We start from the raw sequence: 24,956 nt of genomic DNA on the forward strand, positions 1-24,956 counted from the left end.
CAGAAATTAACTTTAAGCAATCAATTTCATGTTTGCACCCAGTCATAATAACTGAACTATTTAGTGTTCTCCCCCATGTCCTCCCCTTCCCTCTAGTTAATTCAAGAATTTAGAGCACAGCAACTTCTATTCCTACATTTGGAAAGTGGCATCAAGTCTGTCTTAGCTCACCTATAAAACACTTTGTTCACACCTTTGCTCTGAAAACACACCCTGGCTAAGTAACATTTAAAAGCTATGTTAAGTGAAGACTCCATGGAAGAACATACTCTCCCCTCCCCACCATTAATATCATAGGACACAACATGGGAATCCTTGGTGTCAAATGGGAACTGTACTGAAAGCAGACACTGCCAGTGTCTCCTCTCTAATGACAGTTCTGGTTGGTTTTTGTTTTGGTTTTTTTTGTCTGAAGAGAAAGAGAATAATCTTATTGCAAAGATTTAGTGTAGATGAGCAGTTAGAGTCCAGTTAGAAAACTGTCACCAAGCAAGTTAGTTTTCTTATTCAGTCAATGACGAGTATGCCAAGATAACTTAGTAGCAAGTTATGCAAAGCTCAGAACAAATCTCAAACTTACGACTACTTCCAAATTCTTCAAACAGGAGCTTCACTTTCTCCCACTCTGTGGAATTCTTCTTGTTGGGAATATTCAAAGGAACAAAAGCACTGTAACAGAACAAAAAAGCCATCTCACTTAGCCCAATAGTCAAATATCAAAAGAATTCTACTTCCAAGTTAAGAAAATAGAAACCCATTTATTCCTGAAGAAAAATTTTATGACGTTAGGTTTAAAGAATTCTGAAGGCAATGCTTCATTTTATTCACATTCCCCTCAAATGCTATATTTAGATCAGCAGAGTACACGTGTGAGTGTGTGCAGAGGCAGGTTTGAATTCAATGAACAAGTGATTTTCTATTTACCAGTCCTAACAGAGGTAAGGACCCTACACTCAAGCATCATTAAAAGATGTATCAATCTGATTGACTATCCTGGTTTGACTCATGTGCTGAGGAGCAAAAAGACTTGAAGCATCAATTGAGACAAATTCTCTTATAAATCCACACCTCTGGAAGTTAGAATAAAACAATTAATGATTCCCACACCGAGCATTAATTAAAGTTTAAAGGGACATTTATCTTCCATTATTACACCTAAAATAACAACACATCTGCTGCATTCCATTCTTTGTTCTGTAGTTGGCCCAGAGAACTGAACTGCAGAGAAGTTCATTAAATGTTTTTGACCTTCCAATAAGCAGAAACTAGCAAAGAGTGCTCAGAAGAACGTCAGGTATAACAGTCCCCTAGCTGACAGCTTCCTGCTGTCAGTCTGCCCATTTAAAGTCCAATAGTAAGAGTAATTCTTCAGCATCTCCGTAAGCAAAACATCTAGTTGGGTAAAAGCTGGAAAACAGAACCTCCATACCAACCTGAAACCATAGATTCCAGACATAGAACAGAACACGTACAAGTCATGGGGAAGTCAGATTTGGAGGGAAACATTTCAGGTAAAGAATGCGAGAACCCAGCCAAAGTCCATAAGGAACGCTCATAAATATCTTTTGGACTTTTGTAAGAAAAAAGTACATAATTAGATCCCTGCTTCAAGTCCCAATAAACAAATGAATAATAAATATGCATCCTCCAGAAGTATGCCTCATACTTCAAGTACAGAACATAAGCATGTGTTTCAAAGGTTAGTGCTAAACTAACTGTGTGCACTTATAATCATCACATCAAAACCAAAACCAAACTGGTACTCTGCAAACAAAGTTAAAGTTTAGTTTTTAAAATCTTAACTTTTAAAAAGTGTTTGATTTTTAGCTTCTTGACTGTGCAGGAGGTAGATTAAGGCTAGCATTTACATCAGTTGATGCATGCTTGCTGACCTTAGATTTTGTTCTTCTATCTGCCTCTAGTAGTAATTCTTTCTGTAAAATAGCATCCAGGCAAAATTAAGACACAGGTACTAAAACAAGGTTAGGCAAAATTTCTACTTACAAGAGATAGCAACAAAAAAAAATGCAGTGTTATTTGCTAAAAAGGGTTAAAATAGGAGACTCTGGGAAACTAAGTGAGCTCAAGCCCTTTTATTTTAGCATCAGTATGAATTTGCTATCTGTGGACCACATGCAGGGAACAAATGAGATGTAAGAACAACTTAGAATATTTATAACTTGCTTGCCTTCCCCCCCCCCCCCCAAGAGCAATAAGGTTAAAATATTTAATTTTTTTTCTGAGACTACCTACAATCAGCATGTCAAAGGACACTAATCGGAGCAGAAGCCATGGTACCCATTATACACACTTTTCAATTAGTACTCAACTAAATCTTGACTGAAGGAGATGGACACCTCATTCTGCTCCTGGTCAAGTTCCATGCACCAAGGGCCTCAGCGGAATACAAGCGCTATAAAGTCACACACTTTAGTTCCAAGGAAGCAGGAATCTTATCCCCCTTCCTGAACAGGGTCCCTCAACTAGTAGCAAACTAGCCAGAAGGCTAACTAGCCCAGCTAAGCAGACTTTTGGCCTCTAGCTTAACAGGCCACAAGAAGAACAAGACAGAGTTAGTGTGCCTAGCCATCTACAGGCCTGCGTCCAGTCCACACTCCCAAAGGATCTCTAAAACACGGCCCATCCATTGAAGCAGCACAGCACACAGCAGTTTAGGCCTATTCTTCTTCATGGACGCTAAGCTAGAATAAATTTTAAAAAGTCTTGGCTATTTTGCTATGTTGACTAAACGGTCAACACAGCCTGAGGGCCGCAGTGGCCATCAACAGAATGAGAAGTTTCCATGCTAAATAACTCCATTCACTTGTCATCACTGTGATGTAAGACAAGTCAGTCCACTGACAGCAAGTGAATGGAGCACAAGTTCCAGTGTAAGCTTTTACAGGTACAGCTGAGAATTCAGTTTATGTAAGCAAACCGAGCAACTCAACTGTGATGTCTTACACTTGGTGTTCTGGACACAAATGAAATTAGTAACTGCAGTAATTTTAAGAATAGAAGCAAACTGCTATGCTGTTTAAAACACATCCTAGAAATATTATGATTAAGCTCTAGATCATTATCTAGGCTGCAGAACAAGGAAAGTAAATGCAAGACAAGCAGTTTAAAACTATTAACTTTTGGCAGGGCAAAAAACATACAGGTGTAGATGGGTCAAGTTTGATCCTTAAATCAAGGAGTGCCATTAACTGTCATCCTTGGGAAAATAATTTCCAACACACTAGATTTAAACTCATTTCCTTAAAGTGAGTTCTGCTATAATATAATTTGCATAATTATTTACAGGCTAATTAGACATATATTCATAGCTTTTTAAGAGCTAACAGTTCTAGAAAATTTACGGTAACTAGTTTAATTCCAAACACTAACAGTCAGTGAAACATTCCTTTTAGAACCAAACATTCATTAATCTCAAAAGCAAATGTTTTAGTTCAAACAAGAGTGCTGTATAAGGGTGCCTTAACATAGGTTGTAGTATCTCAAGCCCCTTGGCTCCAGCACATGACATTTAGAGTAAACAAACTCTATTCAAGGAAAGTAGATAATTTCTAAGAAGGGAAAGGCATTACAAGTAACTATTAGTTCCAAGTATCCCAGTGTAAATTTGTCCTATACTTCACTTTTAATGATACTCTGCATCAAGTTAGTTGTGTGCAGAGCATTTAAGTGCTATTACAGACACATTTTTGCCACAGCAAGAGGCTCTGTAAGACAACTAGAGTAAGAGGTACAAATACTACTCCTAACAATTTAGGCAATGGAATCCTGTTCATTAAGCTGTGTTACCAACTTAGAAAAAAACCTCCAAGATCATCTGGCACAAAACAGATATTATGTTTCCCCAAATAGTCACACAGATCTCTAATGGAGCAAGGTAAACATCCAGGGAAGAATGAAATATTCTTAAAATTCAAGCTTAATACAGCTTTTACAGTTTCTTTCAGGACTGCTGACCAGGCGAGAGGTAGGGACTTCTTGTGTAGACCTATATTTAAAGGAACCAAGCTATTTATTGACCTGTTTTAATTATAGAGATTACTTGCTAAATCAATCAGAACAGAGGTTGTCTTGATATGAGACACTAGTCATGTAAGCACAAGACAGACTATTTGCTAGGCACTTAACAGGTAAAATTCCAACCCTTCTTGCTCTTAACCTGTGTGCACAAGTATTGTAGTCCATTACGCCTAGCCTCCTAAAATTAAATCCAGTACATAGAATTCCAGTCTGTTTTAATGTTGGTCTGATCCTGACCACCAGTGAGAAAGTCTCCTGTTACTGCCAAGTGTAGGCCGTACTGCACGATTAGTCTTCACATTCAGGTGAGCCCTTCAAGTAGAAGCTCCAGCTCCAAAACTTATCTCTTTCCTATCACACTGGGACTTCTGAGGCTGCTCTTTGCCCTTGCTGTGCAGACAGTTGACTAAGACAGGTAACTTCTCCATAACAAGCACGCATATAAACACCAAAACACCTACTATTTTATTTATATATAGATATATATATAAACTATACTTGAACCAAAGATCACATTTTTCTTCAGCAGTCACCTCACTTGCCTCCTAAACTGAGCTGTTCAGTCTCAGTTTCCCTTAAAGGGGACAGGCAAGAACTGTATTCTTCTGCAGCAATGTCTTAAGTAGCAAAGGTGCTTTTCCATTCTGACAGCATTAGGATGATGCTACATTTAATCATTACCATCTTAAAAGAAAGCAAGCAACCTAATACACATAATAGTGGAAAAATCATTCAAATTAGAACCCAGAAATACTAAAATCCCTGTCGTTATCTAAAGGAGTCCTGCCTCCCTGCAGCAGATACTCCTGCTGGTTAGATCAGTGGGTTTCAAGTCTGTACCTATGAAGAAGCACTGTTCAGTAACTTAGTCCCAGGCTTGCAATTCAATCTCACTGTCATATGGCACAGTATCAGAGGGGATCACAGAAGCCGCTGTAATTTACAAGTTGTGAAGACTTTAGAGAACAAACCAAGAGCACAGAGGACAATTAGGAAGTCAAGAACCAAGTTCCATCTTACTGGAAGAGAAGAACAAACATGCTTACAGCTCCTGAGGATTCAGCTGACACCTACTAGAGACGCTACAAAATTTTATAAACTGGATATATTATACCATACCTATATGTATGCTTGTGATGTGACCCGACAGAGAAACAGCTTTTGTCAGAAGCTTTAGTAATATTTCTAGATCATGATTAAGGTAACTCCTTTAGTCTCTCATAATAGCAAGTATGTTACTTTCAATTGAAAGGACAGACTTCTTAGAAACATACTGTAAGTGTTTATCAAAACTAAACCAATATTCCAATAAGGTGGTATACAATTAGAAGCATTATCTTCACTCTAGTTTCTACTTCACACTCCAGTACTTCGATATGAATCATTTTAGCATACATTTCATAAATTTTACCAACTTCATTGCTGCAGTCAAAATGCTAAAAAGCTTATGACACAGTGTATTTTAAAAACATTCACTATTGGTGTCCATGTCATGCTTAACAGTGATCTTGAATTGAATCTGTAATACTGCTTGGAGTTACAGAATAACAGCATTTGCTGCAAACAAGCTACCCACATCAGTAACATCTGCCTTACAAACAAATGCCAGCAAAACCTTTACCATACAAGGCAAAACTATGTCAAGTATTACCCCACATTATACTTATGTCCTTCACAGAACGCTTCCATTTAGGAAAGTAATAAGCATGTAACACCTACTCATATTCCTAAAAGCTGTTTTGGAATGTCCATGAAAGCATTTGACAGAGGCAGAAAACAGAAGGAGCACAAATACTTTACTCCGTTGTACCCAGAGATATCGATACAGCTGTAAATATCATAGCCATCATGTCCTTGATGGACATCCACACTGCACAAACAAGCAGAACTTGGAAGCACAAGTACCTCCACAATTAAGAAAAGTTTCAGCTTCCAGTTAAACTCTTACTTTTCAGGTACCTAATTCTCAGGATATTTAAGTGCTATTAGAGATTAAGCTAAATATTCATTATACAGATTGAGTGCACTGTAATCTACCATTTTAATCTTGCACCAAACAAAATTCTCTTCGGGGTTCTATTTAGTATATCCTGTTAATGTTCAATACAAATACTTACCCAATTAAGAGAAGAACTGCACAAATTGTGATGAATCCCAAAGTATATTTGAGTGCAGTTTTAACCTGCTGTATATTAAAGAGAAAGTTAACAAATTAACATAAAATAAATCCAAAGGGATTTGTGCAACAAGTTATGGCAAAGCATACTTAGCATAACAAGTGTTCTACAAAGGGACCTCCACAGAAAAACATGAGTAGCTTTAGATACAAGTCAGAAGTATACACTCTTGAAGAGTTTCATAGCTTGAGAACTATGAACAATGACATGGAATTATGTTTCCATCATAAACTATGTACTTGAGTAGCTGTGGCCAGAAGCCAGGGTACATTCATTCAGTGCAAATACACTCAAAGAAAATTCTTATTACCAATGCTTTATATTATGGCTATGATTAGAAGTCTTTTTTCTCATGTTAAAGTTACAACTGAATAGAGGGGGAAACATTCATCATCAATGACTAAAAGATTCTTTAAGAACAGCATTTTCATTTGAAAACTTAGTAGCTTCCTGGCATGCATTTATTATATTTCCTGGAATGTCATGCATGTCAAACAATCTTCAGTGCATTACAGAAATAACCCAATGCTAGCTTCAGGTAAACTAGTGTCTACTTCAAGGAAAAAATGCAAATGCTACAAGAAGAATGGTACTCCAATGTAGTGTCTTATCTCAGAATCAGTATAATCTTCTTCTCTACTTTCAACCAGTTCATACATGTTTTCTATTCTAAGAAAATCTCATGTAAGAAGTTTTAACTTCCTGTGTATGACATCAGGCTCAAAGGAATTTGTAGGAAGCTTAAAGAATTCATGGCAATACAGATGTTAATTACTTATCTCACTAAAGTTTCATTTCATGTTAGACCACAGTGCTTAGGAGTAGACTATGTCAGACAGTGTTATTAAGAGCTGCCTCAGTATTTTAAAGGAACTGTAGTAACAGACTTCGAAATGCTATTAACACTGTAGTATTCAAGTTAGACAATCATTCTTGCTTTCATTTTTGCCTGTATTCATTTGTCTTTTCACTGCTCGGTGCATTGGCTATAGTGAACTTACTGAGCATGTGTTTCCATCATCTTCTTCCTTCTCCTCATAATAGAAATAGACAAAGGGAATCCACAGAAAGACGCAGAACAGTATGATGGAGTACAAAGCTAGGAGAAAGAATTTAATTAAGTGAAGAGGCAAAGTTACATTGGCATTTCATTCACTGCACAGTAATCCAAAGGAAAGAATCAAACATTAGTTTACTCTCGTTTTACCTCTTACTAATTTCAAGCACTGAAAAGTTGATAAAATTTACTAGCCAGCATATGAACTATTACTATTTCGTGAACTCCAGAAGACTTACATAATTAACCCTTTCAGACTAAGGATTTCAGATCCACCTTCAATTCAGCCGGGATACAAAGACTAAAAGTAATCATCTGCAGGCAGGTGATATACAGGAGTAGCACATGAGGGAAGAGGTAGCATGGAGGACAGTGAATAAAAGCAAGCTATGCCACCTAATAACAGAAGCTGTTCATAGAAAACATATACAAAAAATAAGAAATTTAAAGCTATTTTGATCACTGGACTCCATTCTCAGGGGATGTTCTACTATTAAAGTACATTATAGAGGGAAGGCATGGTTCTGTTACTGATGACATCAAATCAAAAAAATAGAACAAGCCATAGCAATATAGTATCCCTGCTTAACATGCCTTTTTTAAAGGAAGGACTAATTGGAGATTGCAACAGACATTATCTGAGTAGCCACTAAATCAAAACAGTCACACTGTCATATTACTTTGATGCACAGGTGATCTTAAGAGACTTTAAACCAGCTAGTTGAACCTAAGTGAAGGGTTAAATGAACACATAAGTCTTCACAAATACTAACTGGCAAGTTTGAAGACACTAAGAAAGCCAGTCAAAATCAACTGGACTAATTAGCCAGTGATATGAAGGGAGAAGACCAATTTCAGACCAAGAATTTAAAGTTTAAATCTTCAGCTCTCTATTATAAGTTACATACTTTTTCAGACATCATTATTTAGCAAAATCTTTCAATATTTCAAAATATCTTATACTATGAACATTTCAGAAGTCTATTAGGAAACTAAAAACTATCAAGCAGTATGTTACAGTATTTGCACTCCACAGGAAAGGTAGCCTAGAATAGTTAACAAAGCCCTCAATGTTACAAATACCACACAAGCAAGACTGCTTGCGCAAGCACAAAAATCACACCTTTGAGTGGTTAAGTAAAGATATCCAGGACCACACAAATCATGTGATCTTTGGCTATTTTTAATCTTTGTCTCATTTTGCATAACTAATTAGTGCTTTCCCACCACTAATCAATATAATCATCCCTAACTTTGTGGGCTCTTATCTTGGCTAGTGCACTCCTTAGAATATCCATGTGCTTCAAAGAAATCTACCTCAGTACTGTTACTGAAGGTGGTGCAGAAGCCAAATCAAGTATCAACACCTATAACCTAAGCATGAATGAGAAGTGATTTCTAAACAGAATTCATTCTTCAGAAAAATATTTCAAGATGTTAGATGTATCTACTGTTTAGAGTGCTGAGTTAAAATGGTAGTGCAACAACCAGAAGAAGTTCTTGGTTAGTTCATAAGCTTTCTCACATTTGCCAAGAGCATAAAATTCAGGGCTCCAAGACACCTTAAAACTTGAAACTCTGAAATGTAGCACTCTTCAACCTTCTACCACAGTAGTACTCAAACTGCTTCAATATTGTGAATGCTTTCAAAAATCAAGCCTCTAATGTAAAAAATCTAGGTTTTTAGATTAGTCCCAAATCTGCACTGCGCCAGTAAATTAGGCAAGTTATATGCATCATTAAACAAAGATCAGAATAATCAGCCCATAGAGGTCACTGCAAGCACAGAAAACATCCTCACTTCCAAGTTTTGCTGTATTAACTTCAGCATACCTTACTTAGGAGGTACACTCATTTAGATAAGGGACTGATCCATGTTTCTACCAAGGGGATAAAGGAAGGGATACTCAAATTCAAGAGAATAGCTATGAACTGTGTGAAATAAGGCTACCATTTACCACTACACCAGTCAAATATTGGTACTACCTAAATGCTGTCGCTGCAGTGAAAACAGCTCAGGCTTCTGAAACTAAACCTGGGTTTTTTGTTTTTAAGTCATTGGTGTTCAATTACCGAATACATAGCTAATCTGTATCTTAAATTTGTTTTACATAGTTTCTAAAAAGGAAAGGATTTATGGTTTTCTAATATGACAGTAAAACATACTGTCTCCTGACACTTTCCTGTAATTCTTCATACTAACATCCAGTTTTCTAAGTTTTACTGATCTGTGACAGTATATTAGCAGAGGACTACTCTCAATGGCTATTGACAATCAGGTACACTTATTAACTGAACCTTTTTGCTAAATTGTCTTAATTAATTGGATTGAGGCTGTTGAATAGATGTATAGTTTGTCCAGCCTTCACCAGGTTTTGAAAAAGCCAATCATAGCACAAGCATCTGAACAGCATATAATAAGTAAGTAGAGTTTCAACTCTGTCCAAGAAACACTACCAAAACTATTATTTTCACATACTGCTATTAACATCACTGCATTCAGTTTTTAAAGGACTGTCACAAGTGTTTGGCAACTAATTTGTCAAAAAGTTTTGGAAATCTATCTTAAGTCATCTGTTCAAAGCTTCCAGGCTAAGTGATGCCTCTCAACTCAAGTGGTGAATTAGCAAGCTTACACCACTTCGGTAAAGCTTAAGTCAGAGGCAATTCTATAAAACAAAACCCTTACAGAAGTTATAACAGTTCAATACCATGACCATGTAAATACCTAGAGGAGTTTGTGTGCCAAGTAAGTGGCTGAATTTAAGTATTTTTACTGTGGAAGTCAGATCTGATATGTAAAGGCAATCAGAAAAATGACTATACTAGTTGCCCAAATCCATCATTTCAATAATACATTGCAATATGCAAAAAATTTGTGTAAAACCATATCAAAGACACATCAAAACAACGTATTTTCATTCAGGAAGAATTAAATTCTATTGAACTAGGCATTGTTACCAACAGTTCTATTCCAATTTCTTTAAACTCATTCCCTTTTCCACATCCCAGGGCTTGCAGGATAACTATGTTTAGGATATTGTTTGCATTCTGGAGTACTTAAATCAAGTTTAGATGCAAGTCTAAGCAGCTCTAAGTAGAATATTGCATAAAGTCCTTGACATCCTCCCTAGGTTTCATAACTTTGAATTTATCAACTCTAAGGTTCTCTTCATTGTCAGGGTAAACAAAGCAAATGACTATCCACATTGGCCTTACCAAAAGGTTAAATAACTGTACTTTCCATGAAGTCATAGTTAAGCCAAAACCCAAGTTCTTGCCAGGCATTTATCAAATTAAGAAAAAAGTCTATACTGGTTTAACAATGTCATGTCAGCAGGAAAACAATAAGGAATTATTTAGCCTAGATTTTTTACAACCCAATGTAGTAGAGTGTTGAATCCTCCGGAAAATGGAGTAAAGCAGGGCACAATGGAGGACTGAACCTTTTAAAGATCCCACTAAGCCCTCTTATGTCAAGCCATCTCCTTAGTAACTTGAAACTAAATATTACCCACCTCCTTTTGTATACTCTACCCTTAACTATCAAACCAAAATGTTTCAACTCACTAAAAGCTTACTTGGTAGCAACTGAGTTTTTTCAGAAGTTATCCAAGTAGCCAAAATCAACTCTGAAGGAAAGTAAAGTCAGTCAGGTGTTAGAAAATGCCACTCAGCTTCTTGAAGAGAGCAAGAGGTAGCTTCTGGTCTTTATTTTGAAAAGCCAAGACACATGTGATCAGAAGCATATTTATTCTCACATTAGCAATATAAGGTAAAAGAGTTAGTTTCAGATAATACTGCTAAACTAATTAAAATTTACCTAAGAGCTGATTAACAAGCTACAGGAAATACCTACTTAGCCAGTCCCACACTATCTATAGAAGTGTGTCAAAGAGATTGAGTCCCATGTTTTAGTCTCATTTCAGATCATATAAAATTAATGCTTTTCATAGAACTCCATGAGCTCAAGCCCTACACCTTCTTAAAAAAGACTACACTGGCTATTAAACTAGTGGAAGAATCCAATAAGGTATAGCTCTGCAAGCCTTTCCTAATAAAACATGCTCCCATTCAATACAAGTTTGGAAAAAAACATAACAATCTTGTAGAAATCAGTGCAGAATGCAAAAGAGGAGTCAGACCAATGGTTCATCAAGCCCAGTACTGTTCTCTCTATGGTGGGAAAAGGAAGAGATACTTAGAGAAAACATGCAAGCCTGGTCACTTTCTGCAGTTTTAGCCTTTAGGACTTCCCCAGACAGCCATCACTGGAGCATGCTGGCCTATTCCCTTCTCCTACTCAAAATGAGTCCATTTCAAGCAGGCAAATGACATCAAAAAGCTAGCAGCAAGACTGATGCTCTTGCACTGATAAGGCAACTACAGTATACTTAGAGCAGTACTAAGTGTACCTGGATATTGAAGATGCTCATCAGATCTTGCTCTGTCAGTTATTCCTGTGGAAAAGCTTTCAATTTTCACCCTCATCTAAGAAATGTGATTAGGTCAGACTCTTCTTGACTACATTTGGCTTGGTCTTTAGCTAGAGAAAATCCATCAAGTTGAAACTCAGCATGTGAAGTATACCACAGGAGTTGCTTCTAGCTTCAAGTCTCCTGTACCCCATGATCCTTTCTTGACTCTTAAGGCATGGGCAAAAGCCACACTACAGAACTAGATAGTGTTTCCAAGTTAAAGATTAAATACATGGGTTTTACCTGCAAGTTCAAGACTGCGTAAGTGTACGTAGAATAGTCACACGTGACTACTTCTAGCCATAAGCACCTGAGCAGCAGACCATAAAAGCACATCAGCATTCCACACCAATAACAAAAGAAAAACCAGAATCTTATTTACTTGACCACAGCAGTTAGATGCCAAAATGCCTTCCTCAGTGAGCATTAAGAGGCAAGTCATATCTGATCCAAGGAGGGGTCCCACTTCCCCTTCTCCACCATCCACCTGTCATATTAAAACTCTTCTTTGCACCAGCTCCCAAGTTTGCTAGACCTTGTGCTGGGTCACCTTAACTCACCACACTGGTGAAGAGCCACAAATCTAGCAATCTTGCAGCATGGGTGGCCAACAGCACCTCAGGCTGCATCAGGAAGAGTGTCACCACCAGATGAAGGAAAGTAATTATTCCCCTTGACTCAATGTGGTCTCACCAGCACTTCAGAACTGGAGTACCATGTCCAGTTCTGGGCTCCCCAGTACAAGAGACACACATACTGGAGAGCCCAGAAAAGAAACAGTGATTAAGGGCTTGAGCATCTGAGAGAGCTGGGACTGTTCACAACCTGGAGAAAAGAAGGCTTTGGGAGAGATCTTACCCTTGTGTATAAATACTTTTGTGGAACTGAAGACTCCAGCAGACTTCTTGGTGTCCGGGGAAGAGATAAAAAGGGAATAAGCAAAAGTGAAATATTTCCATTTAAACAAAAACTTTTATTCTACCTGCAGTCAGAAACTAGAACAGGCTACTCAGACACATAGAATCTACGTTCGTGGAGATATTCAGAATCCAGCTGGAGACTGGCATAAGTGAGCTGCAGTGAATAGGGAGTTTATTGAACTAGATTATCTCCAGAGGTCCCTTTCCAACCTCAGAACTTCAAGTCAAAGTGAATTTCTACCAATGTTGAAATTTGGGTTAGCACACCACAAGTATCCACCAAATGCCAACAATGGCTCAGGCACAGGGAGCAAAAAGCACACTAGCACGCTGCTGGAAACAGGACCCCTTCTAGCACAAATAGTGCACTTCCATTTCAAGACAGCATCTAACTTTAATACTTAAGTGATACCTCTCACTATTTAAGCTATTGACTATAAAAATTGAGCCAAGTTAACTACAGGTGCAGCTAAAGCTTTGTTTCTACCAACTCAGTTGTAGAAGTCAGCAGACCTGTAGAGCTATAACGGTTCTCCTTGGGGGTTCTTCACTGAAGACCTTGGGAAATCCCCAAGTACAGACCAATACGTTCAGGCAGTTTGCAAGCCTGCCAGGTAGTCACCTACATCTAAAATGAGGAACAATCAACTTCAGTTGCAGTTTTCTGTCCCAAAACCATTATTTGAAGCCATTAAATAGTCAAAATTCCTTCAAATTTATGCTTTACTAAAAGAACTGACCTTCTCAGCCAATGCTGACTTCTAACAGATGTTTTGTATGAAAAACCTTAAGCTCTAATAGCTCTGTATCAACTCTGAGACAGGATCTGCATACACAACAAGATTCAGCATGAGACTCATTCTAGAATATTCCACCCATCACAAATGCTCTGCTGGCAGTTAAGTCCTTAAGTTCACCTTAAATGTGCTCTCTAGAAGTTACAGGCTTCCAATGAATTTCAAGAGAAGATTCAATATGACTCCTCAAGGGTAACTTTATTTACATGTAGTAGCATAAACTCCAACTTACACTTACTGCTGCAACAGCTCTGCTACTTGCTCTATTGAAAAACCTTGTTACCATAGTAATTTTATAGGTCTGTAACATGGCGGGGGGACAACAGGGGACAGGACGCAAACAAACTTAAAAGCAGCTTTGCATTTGCTTTTCCCAAGTAAAATGATTCCAAGACAGACCTTTTTGTTCGTCCATCAGGTGAAGTCTTAAAACTGCCTGGGAGAATTTTTTTAGTTAGAACTGAAAATTAAATTTGTAGCTCACATAGTTAAAGTAGTAAAACATTGTTCTTCCTATTATACTACAAAGGAAACTTTAAAAGATTTGACAAAGTTCCTATCAATGAGACAGGAAACTGATCATCTGGTTTTTGAATTTTATTTTTCAGAACTTATGACAAAGGAAGAGCAGCACCTTTCATCAGCTCACACAAGTTAGTTACCCAAGGACAAGCATCTAATTGCCTATTCTGCCCATTAAAAAGGCTGTTTATTCCCTGGAAAGCTAACCTTCAAACTCAAAGGTCTTGAAGCAGTAAACAGCCAGTCAACCAGGTGACAAAGATATTCCCTTCCCCCTAACTCCCTTGTGACATGACAGACTGTCTCAGCTTTCATTATTGCAATTCTATAGACTTTAGTTTTAAATCAGGGACTGCTCTTTGCTCTGGTTCAAAAGTACAACTTCTGTTTCAAAACATTCTTCTGAGTTGATTCAGAAGCTTGAAGCACTACCACTGGAAAGTGCTTCACTGTATAGCCAGTACAACAATGGTTCCTGCCACAGAGTCTAAGCAATCTTCAGCAAGAATTCCTTGGTAAGGTTTGTTTTAAAGATGTTTCTCAGAACAATTCTTATCAAGTCAAAATGACTCATTTTCTGCTGGTTTGCACCATATCAATACAAAGGCACCTTAACTATGAGAAAGTTCTACCTGGTAGCAGTCCTCAAGTAAATTATAGCAATGGTCCCTTCAGTATGTTTTGACTTGGTTTTTTTTTCCTCCTAGTAGTACACAAGGGCAACTAGGAACAACACTAGGAACAATAAAGAACAGAAAAATGCAGTAGGTAGAAGGAACCAAAATACCTTCAAGAACTGGGAAGATTTCAAGCAGAGCATCCAAGATCAATACAGTCCCTCAAATCCCCTTGAGAGACTACAGGAGGCTCAAGAACCTTATACGATCATCAGTCTCTTCCATCACACAAAACTTCTGCTCTTCCAGATACTATCATACACCGGTGCCTTGCATAACATCAATGCTACTAAGCTGCTTAAACAATGATTTGTTATATACTCCCTCAATTCTCCTGCTGAGAAGACACAAGCTACTTCAGAAAAATTTAGATGAGTGTTTCTTCACAAATACATTATTCTCACATCTAAAAATTTCTTAAAACAATTTTTTATCAGGACTGCAAAACCAGACATCTTGTTTTCCCCAATGAAAGGTAAGGTATACAGAACAGTAGTGAATTTCAAGTCATCATAAGACACTTGTTTGAAGCAGGACAGTTAAAGCAATTCACCACAGTAACTGTCAATACTATAACAGACTTTCAATTTATGTTCTGGTACATTGCTGCTCAAAAAAACCCAAACAACAGTCACACTTATTAGGAGAGTGTTTCTATAGAGGTAACTCCACAGTATTTGTCAAGTGAAGCTATGCAAGTCTTCCACAGTATTTAGCGTGTCTTCTAAGGGCAGACACTGAAAACATGTAGCCACATTTGACTTGCACCTGATTTCTAGAAACCCAAGTCTTTGTGTCAATGACTCAGTATCAAACACTTGATAAGCAGACAAAACTCCACGCAAAAATCATCCAAGTTATACCAATTGGATAAATTCTTACTCAAGAAGTTTTATAACCTAGGAACCACCATACAATAACTATTGCTGACTTAAGAAAATACTTCTATTTAAAAAAAAAAGAAATGGAAAATCAGAAGTTTAGCACAGACTTTAAAGCACACCCTAAGAGATCCCCATAGAATTTAGCAGACAGTCCTTGCCACACTATACTTGGGAGACACTTAACATATGCAGGTCAAGAGAACTCAGTATACCTCAGAGGAAGACTGGGATCTACTGATAGCATCCTTGCACCATTCGCAAAACTTTACCACAGGACACTGAACATCAAGCTGACTCCAACAGGTAGGATTTACTTACTAGGGGAAGAGCTACAGAACACAGTTCCAGGCTACTGTCAATTGTTTCAGCCTGATTCTCTGTGGTACAGAGGAAACTGCCTTTGGACAGTTTCCAACTATAACCCTTTCTGAAAAGGGTTTTCCTTCCAAACACAAGCTGACATGCTGTTTTAGAGCATCTGCCAACTGCTGATCATTCTTCAATCACTCAAATACTCGCAGACACATTCTACTACAGTTGGTTTTATGAGAATTAACACACTAAGCCACTATGGCTTCAAAGCAATCAGTGGACTGGTTTCCCAAGTAAAGCTTTTAGGCTATTGAAGTCCCACTTCAAAATACAATTATTTCAAGCTTCATTCTGAAAGTTACCTCATTTATCATTCTACCAGTACAAAGCCATCCTACTTTTTTATCAGTCTAGCCAAGAAACCAGCTGGGTATGAGACACAGAACATCGCTCATGGGGACTAATGACTTTGTAAGGAAAAAAAAGCTTTTCTACATTTAGTGACAGCTTTCTCAGTAAATTGCAATACAGGTAGTAAAATAATCCTTAGTATTTTAAAACACCAGTTAAACCACAGCTTTGAAATTCTTGCTACAATTAGAAGTGACTTGGATTGAAGGACAGTGACTTAAGTGCACCAATTATTCATACTATAAGTTGCCAATAGAGCTACAGCAGACAAGTAAGATTATATAGTTATCACTGCATTTTTCAGTAGAGATAAGAAAGTACTGGTATTCATGTCCTTAAGTACAAAAGGAGATTTCAGTTCTGCTCATGCAGAGAGAGGCATTAAGTTGTGGTTTTTATATAGGAATGATGGAGACTTCTAAAAAATAAGTTACCTATTATTGTTCAGTTCAACGTAGCTCTAGTTATAAAAATTTGCATTGATTCCTCAAATTAAGATCACATAAGAAAAATACTTTTAAAACCATCTTTAAATCTCTACCACCATCTGGAGGATATGCTATGAAATAAAACATTAGTCCTACAGTATTTCAGGTAGATAGGCTAAAAACAAAAGCAGTTTTTCAGGTTTAGGCTCAAATCTATTCCAAAAATTAGTTCAGGATTTACCAGGAGACATCTTGCTTTAAAGATAGACTCAGTTAGCCCAAAACTTTTTAGGGAAATACATCCAGTCTCACAAATCTATAAAGTGGTCCTCAGAAGAGTTTGAAGACCATTCCACATTAGGAGTTGTGAAATGCTTGGGCTGTTAAACAAGACCTTAGTTAGCAACCTAACAAGAGTAGAAAGCAAATACAAAGCAATAATGAAGAATCACTGTGGAAGACGGAACTTTCCAGATAACAGTGGGGTTTTTTTAAAACAGAAGTTTCTTACTACTTTTGGCTTTAGGCTTCACTCGGCATGAAACTGCACATTCTAGTTTCTGTCACTATCACTGGCAGGCAATAAGTGTTCTGTAACTTAAAAAAAAAAGAGTCTATTATTTAGAACCAATTATTTCCTGATCTAAAAAACCATGTTCAAAAGAACCAATCCATAGTCTTCCAAGAGAAAAAACCTTCAAGTCTTAGGACACATGACCAAAAGCAGGCAACTACCTCTGAGTTCGTATCATTGACTGTGGCAGGCATTTCACTCCAACTGTGAAAAGCATCACTCTTCTATAGCTACCTCTCACACACATGCATTAGCCATAGAACTTTTTATAAGGACAACTAAAACCGATCTAAAACTACACATAGGTTTAAGTTTGATGAACAGTTATTTATTAGATTTGATTTCAATTAATTTTTTGCTTCAGTTTTGTTTAGGCATACCACTCTTGATTCAACTCCTTTATACTCCTTTACAGTAGCTCTTACTTTGAATATGAAAGCTGCTGAATCTGAACACTTAAAACAAGTGTTACACTCACAGTTGCATGAACTTTATACACAGTAGGCAAGTTTCACACTGCTGCATGTGTTAAGTGCCATAAAAATTACAGCAAAACCAGGTGTTTCCATTAACAGATCTCTAAATAAACACACAGGGAACGGGTTAACAGTAGATTATATGGCAGAAGCCATTAGCCTTTTCATGGATTGGCCTTCAGCGTATTTGCATTTTTAGGGGGTTCTTGAACATAAAAAAACTCACTGAAGGGCACTAAATGTAAGACTAATGTTTAAACAAAAATGGACAATCCAGTATGACTCTTAAAAACTTCATGCCTTCACTTAAAGGTCCTATTAATTGAAAAAAATTTAGAAGTTAAAAATACTTACTGTAGTATCCATAAAGTACAGTATCTTCAATTTGTCTTGAAACATTAGCATCAGCCCAGTCCTAGTAATAAAAAATATAAGCATTTAACATCAAATGAAACAAAAGAACACTTCATTCAATAGCATTCTTATAGAACTGAAAATACTGCTCCTATCAAGTGCCTGAAGAAAAGCATTAAGCACCCAGTTTGCCCCTTAAGTGTTGGAATTTAAGTTAGAGCTAATTCACCTAAAGACAATTAAGAAATGTGCTGCATTTCAGGGGACAGACACTACAGTAGTATCCCTGCTGCTTATACTCACTTTGGCTGTTAGCCTCAAAGCTCTTTTTTCAGATTAAGAATCTTTAGTTACCATACATTATATTGTCAGTGCACAACTGAACTAAAATTATTAATGACTATCATTTTTAGCAGCTAACAACTTAATTTTGTTCTGTACTTAGTATTTAACTGGCACTCCAAATACCTATTTTGATGAAAATGTTTTTTGTTTGACTACACAGACAACTAAGCTGTACGAGTTGCCCAGCCCTGTAGTTGGATTCACTGGATTTAATTTTATAATCAACACATTTACATCTGCTTTGCAACTCTTCAGAAAATATGCATGTGCAAATCATTAATGGAGGGACCCAATCAAGTCAATTGAAGTCAATATCTCTCAATCAAAAAAGCTCTGGTTTTTTTATCAGCAAGGTTGACACTGGGAATTACTAAAGAGCAGCCCCAAAATCCCAGTTGAGGCTGATAGCCACATTACTGAATTTCAGTCACAGAAATGGCACCACAAACTAGAGTTTGGGAACACCTTCTAGAAAGAGAAGTCAGATAATCAAGATAAAAATGTTTCTAGATGTAACTCAGTAGAAAGGGCAGAGTCAAATTTGATAAGCAGAATTTGCTTTGTCAGGACTTTGAATTAGGAAGAAAAATTAATTCTGTACAGATGGCCCTTTCTAAGGTATCAAACATCTATTTTTCAAGCATCTAGGTCTAGCTATGACTAGTACATGAACACCCATATTCTGAGAATCCCTACAGCATTTCACTTCCTATAGTTACTACTATATTTGGCAACCCTACAAGAGAATCACTAATTAAAAACCACAAATACATAGAGAGATATAAAAAATGCTACTTCTAAAAAATTACTGGCTGCAGAGTGCTAGCAAAGGTGCAAATGACTGGGCATACAGGAATAAGCACAGGACAGTTTCACAAAGGGAAGATTTTATAGACCAGAAGCAACATAGAGTAGTTTTGCAGCTCTCAAGTGTGTTGTGCCAATTCCCACAGTATCTTGGTAACAGGGTCTCTTAATATCATCATAGAATGGTTTGGGTTGGAAGGGACCTTCAAAGATCATCTAGTTCCAACCCTCCTGCCATGGACAGGGACATCTTTCATTAGACCAGGTTGCTCAAAGCCCCATCCAACCTGGCCTTGAACACCTCCAGGGATGGGACATCCACAACACCTCTGCGCAACCTGTTCTAGTGCCTTACCACCCTCACCATAAGGAAATTTCTTCTTTATGTCCAACCTAAATCTACCTTCTTCCAGTTTAAAACTGTTGCCCCTTGTCCTGTCGTTACAGGCCCTGACCAAAAGTGTTTCTCCATCTCTATTATAAGCCCTCTTTGTATATTGACAGGCTGCTATAAGGTCTCCCTGGAGCCTTCTCTCCTCCAGGCTGAAGAACCCCAACTCTCTCTGCCTTTCTTCACAGGAGAGGTGCTCCAGCCCTCTGACCGTTCTTGTAGCCCTGTTCTAACAGCTCTATGTCTTCCTTGCACTGTGGGCCACAGAGCTGGACACAGTACACAGTGCACACAATGCACACAGCTTTTCTATCGCAGAATAGCTATGACTAAAATTTATATATACAGATGCAATGGTACATAAGAGTGGCAAATAGCTTTTTATTATGCTCAGTTGTAGCTTACACTTTTATTAATTATCCACCCAGTTTAAGCCATCACCTCCTTTTTCAGACGTATGATCCTTTAATTTTTAGTTTGACCACAACTTCAATTACAAGAATATTCAAGTTAGCTTCAGAAAACAGTACCCTAAACCAGGTATTAGAAAAAAGTTATAGGATTACTTGATACTATGCAGAGTAGCAGAGCTTAGACACTAACTGTATGCCAGTCTTGAGTTTCTGGCCTAAGCACTGAAGCTCTTTACATAATACCAAAGGGCAGACTGTTTTCCTGAAGTTCCTATCCAAAAAGCCACATGCTGATCAAGATGCCATAATTATTAATCGAAATTTGTAGAGTAATATATCTCAAATCTTACCACAGAACTGCGAGACACCCATCCATAAATGTTAGGATTTAGATCCTACAACTCCCCAAATGTAATAGCATTGATATCCCTCATTTGAACAAGAGCAAAAGTTGATCTTTTTCAGAACTGCATTACATAGTCTGGGGAACCATTCAGAGGCTGGAAGTGAAAATACAGCTCTAGCTACATTGGTAACTGCACCCAGCCAGAAGGCTTAAGTCCAGTTCTTGCCCCCATCCCTTTTTTCTTCTCCTCAGGAAGAACTATTGGTTTAAGAAAGCTAAATATTTTGTAACATAATCTTTGCCAGCCAAACTCAGGGACTGAATCCAGAGGTACAAGCCTGCCTGTACAGCTTAAACATATTCCAGAATCGTTCAAGTCTTGTGGGATCCAATTTACATGTAGTCAAGATCAAGAAAGTTTTCCAGAAGCAAAATTCTTCAAAAGCTAGTGATTTTGGAGACACAGCAACATATCTGAATTGGTGAGAAAAGAAAAGATCCAGTACTGTCAGAGCTCCTTTCAATTTCTATGTGTAGGCTCTTTTCGAACTAGTAAGCTCAAGCCCTTTCAGTTGTTGTAAAGATGCATACACTAATACAAAGCATAGGAAAACTGCAAGTGAGCATACTCCTTAAAGACTGCACATGATAAGACTTAAAGAACTTCAACACTTACTTTACCAGTTCTCTCAGAACTGCCTAAACTGTCATGGAACATGGGCTTGATGACATACCATAAACTCTTCATTTTTCTACTATCTCAGAAAAATCAGCACCACCTTCCTTCGTGTTAATATATTAAGACTTCCAGTAGGCCACTTTACATTAAGCTTTTAAAGTTCACTGTCTCAAATAGATTATCATCCAACTGGAATTTGAGTAGAAAAGTATACAAGCATTTTGTCATCTAATCGGCAAAAAGGATGAAAAATATTTTAGCAAAAGGCACAGAAGAAACACCTTAAATTAAGTATCTGTCAGGTACACAGTAAGCCTAATCTTTGAAGACTGTCAGGCTCAAGCCCAACAGCATTTCAACTGAAAAATTTCTAGGCATTTGAATGAAAATACACCACAAAAGAATTGGATCATAATAAGAATACATACACAGAATATTAAAGGGTTTAAATTGCCTAGTGTTAAAAATTAAGGAAATGCATTGCTTTAATTATGCCTAAGGGAAAAGCAAGACTGAACTGAACAGGTGGCACTATTTACTTCCAAGTAAGTATTTGAAAAAGGTCTCTCCTATGAGCAACAGAGACATTCAAAGCCCACACCAACCAAAAATGAGCAAGAAAAGCAACAGTATGACTTGAAGTTTAAGTGGCACAGCACTTTACAGGAAGAGCTAGCTAGTAATTGAAATACAACAGGGCTTAACTGCCAAAAACCTGCTTCTCCTCCAACTCCAGAAAAGCATTAATAACATATGATTTATAACAGGATACAGATGTAGAACTTAAAACCACTGTAATTGCTTTTCATTTTTTTTGCTCAAATTAAGTTGTGCACAGGCCCAGAGTAATATACTAGGAAACTTACGTTACAGCATATTAAAATATTGAGACATCATCTTACATTAAAAGATGTAAAGACAAAGATGTACACAATGGTGAAATGCACACATGTGCCTGAACTTACAAACTTCACAGTACTCTGCACACAAAGAATCTGTAATGCAAGCCAATTTAATAGTATGCCATATATATCATGCCAGCTTTCAGTCAGCTGCAGAAGCCCCACATTGACACAACCAAAGGAGGTAAAAATCCCTATTCTTACTGGCAAATTATCCATATGCCTATGTCATCAGCAACTCAAAAGCAATAACCAGTTCATCTGACCCGTTTCAAAAGCTAGTGACACCAGCACTGTATTGTCAAAAGCGAGAAGCACTGCTATCTCAACAGCAGTGCTGATATATCAAGTTGATAGGTATATGAATTTACTGGACATCCAGGAGTCAGTTGAGAACTCATCTGGACAGCCTCTAGGTTTAGTCTGTCGTCTTCTCCACCCACTATGACCCAAGCTTACAATATATACAGCAAACACATTAGAAGCACAATAGATTAGGAAGGTGCGAATTCATTGCTGCCTTCAACAGCAGTTTAAAATGTGAAAGCGTGACCACAAATTCTCTTAACATCTACACCATTCTGCTGTACTTCATTCTGTTCCATGCAGTTTAGCAATCATACATCATATCACCTTTAAAAAACCTGTAACAATGCTTGTATTGACAGGTAAGGGAATCAACAAATTGCTAGGATACATGCAACAACTATGATGGCCTGCATTAAGCTATTATTCTTAGGTATTCCTGAACACAAGCCATGTTGAAGGATTCAGGAAATTTAAACACAGTTAGAAGCGTAAAAAATAAATATATTAGTAAAATGTTGCTATGTGAATAAGGATATAAAAAAGGCAGTTTAAGACACTTTCAGTTCACCTAAATGCTAAAGCCAAAGCAAAACTCCCTCAAAAGATTAATAATTACATTCATAGAAAATTAATTATGAAGAACACTTGCTTCCCTCAGTAATCATTGAGCAGAATCTTCCTTCTCCCAGCAACCGTGTCCAGTTAGTGACTTCTGTTAACATATTTCAACAGAACAGTACTATTCAAACTGTGCAGATAACTTTCCCAAACAAAAGCAATACAAGCTAATCTGACATTTTTGACCTTCCCCACTTTTTGGTGAGGGAATGGCCATGAACTTCATTCTTTTGTATCTGTTAAAGGGGACATTTCTGTCACTGCTGGACCCTGCAAGAATGTCTTGAGTACTCACTGAAGAAAGCTCCCATTCTCCGCAAATGTACCTTAATAAAGCTTAAAGTGGTGTAACATCCCAGATTTCAGTACCTGTGATGTTTCATCAAATGTAGATGAAGCCATCATTCTGCTGATTAACCTCTCCCAAAGCTTAGCTAACAAAATGAAGATACAATACCAAGGACTGGAGAAAGGCTCATAGCATGGTTAGGTATAAAGAAATTTCATAACCAGGTCTCAGATCTTCCAGCTTGCTACCTCCAAAATGGGGGAAAACCAGGATTTTGACTGCCAGATGGAGTAACATCCAGAAACATACATCTCGGCCACATCTGGCTACCATTAATATTTTGGCCAAGTATTGTTACTTCACAAGTAGTAATTCCTACTCAGGACAGGAAGCATGGTCTCAGTTGATAATGATTTCTCAGCTAACACCTTTCTAAAATAAAAAAAAAATCTGACATGTCTAGTGGTTCAGTATTCTGAGCAGCTACATAATGAGTTTCCCCCAGGATGCAAAAAATCTTAATAGAATGGTCTGCAGAAAAGATCTCCCATTAAACAGATGCTACTCCTTGAATCATTAAGGAGACAATTGGCTTTTAACAGCTCAGACAGACCCAAGGTTTGTGAGGTGTTCAGTCTAAGGAGACTGAAAGAAATGCAACTGGCTTTTGACTTCATATTGTAGCAAGAATCCATACATTTCAAAAAGAGAAGTTCTCATCCCCTTCCTTCTGCTGCATCAACAATAGAATAATAAAAAAAAAAAGACAGCACAGTGATGATAACATCCTTGTTTCAAGCAGTCTTCCTGCTGCAAGACAGCATCAACTACGTTTTAAATATTTATGAGACTTGTAGGTCAGGGTTCCAGCAGCAATCTTAAGTCTTCAAGCTAGGGTGAAGTTTTCTGTTCCTAAGTGCTTGTTATAAATCAAACAAGTTTTCAGATCAAACAGATCAGATCCAACTACATATATTTGAGGTCCATTGCACAAACTAAAGCACTGTCAATGCAAACAGCCAAAACTTTCAAGATAAAAGTGGTGCTGGTGAATATTATCAGGACTTCACTTACAAGGTAATACTCAAGTTCTTTTGATTAGTACTAGAACTAAAAGCCTGCTTTCCTACTTAACAAAACTATGAATCAAAGTAATCTCAGCCTCCAGAAAAAGCAGTGTTGCAATGAATTCTATTGTACATTGGAATAATGACCATGCAAATCCATGGACCACTGCTCCTTTCCTAAAGGACTACACAGTTACTGTGCAAAACCTTCTAATACCAAAATTGCTTAGTTCACTCACAGTAAATGCTTTAAGGTAATATTTGATAAGTCTCACGAAAGATGGTGAAAGACACCAACAGGTCCCAAATGCCACAAGCTACTTGTTTACAGTAAAGAGGAACTTGTCTTAATTGAAAGATGTATAAACAGTATGTTAAGTTTAACAGTCTTGTTGAAATGGACAAAACCTCAAGGTTAACACAGGCTGACCAAGGTATAGCGCATGTCCCTTGTCAAGGAAGGCACCCTGGAACATCAGACTATGCCTTCAATTTAACCTCTGCTATTAGTATAACAAGCTTCTCCCCAAGTTTTCTACAGTCTGTTCACAGAAAAACCTCAAGAAGATCTGCAGGTTGATAGTAGGGTCAGATGCATTAAAAATTAACTGAAAGTCCACATATAGTACCTCTTCCTTATAAGTTGAGCATCCTTGACTTTCTCATCTCTCTAACACTGATACTG

The 24,956-nt window shown here is 37.5% G+C and overlaps 1 protein-coding gene across 3 annotated transcripts in view; it reads right to left on the reverse strand.

The window, feature by feature from the left end:
- Positions 1 to 24,956, reverse strand: part of LMBRD1 (LMBR1 domain containing 1) — an 86,254-nt gene that overhangs the window by 58,002 nt on the left and 3,296 nt on the right. For all 3 annotated transcript variants that reach the window (XM_075046426.1, XM_075046424.1, XM_075046425.1), the window contains exons 3-6: positions 18,106 to 18,166; positions 7,217 to 7,314; positions 6,156 to 6,223; positions 581 to 669 (exon numbers count right to left, since the gene is read on the reverse strand). In XM_075046426.1, coding sequence (XP_074902527.1) covers positions 581 to 669; positions 6,156 to 6,223; positions 7,217 to 7,314; positions 18,106 to 18,166 — 316 coding nt within the window. The remainder of the gene's footprint in view (positions 1 to 580; positions 670 to 6,155; positions 6,224 to 7,216; positions 7,315 to 18,105; positions 18,167 to 24,956) is intronic.

Source organism: Buteo buteo, chromosome 15 (genome assembly GCF_964188355.1).
Source record: "Buteo buteo chromosome 15, bButBut1.hap1.1, whole genome shotgun sequence".
NCBI lineage: Eukaryota > Metazoa > Chordata > Aves > Accipitriformes > Accipitridae > Buteo > Buteo buteo.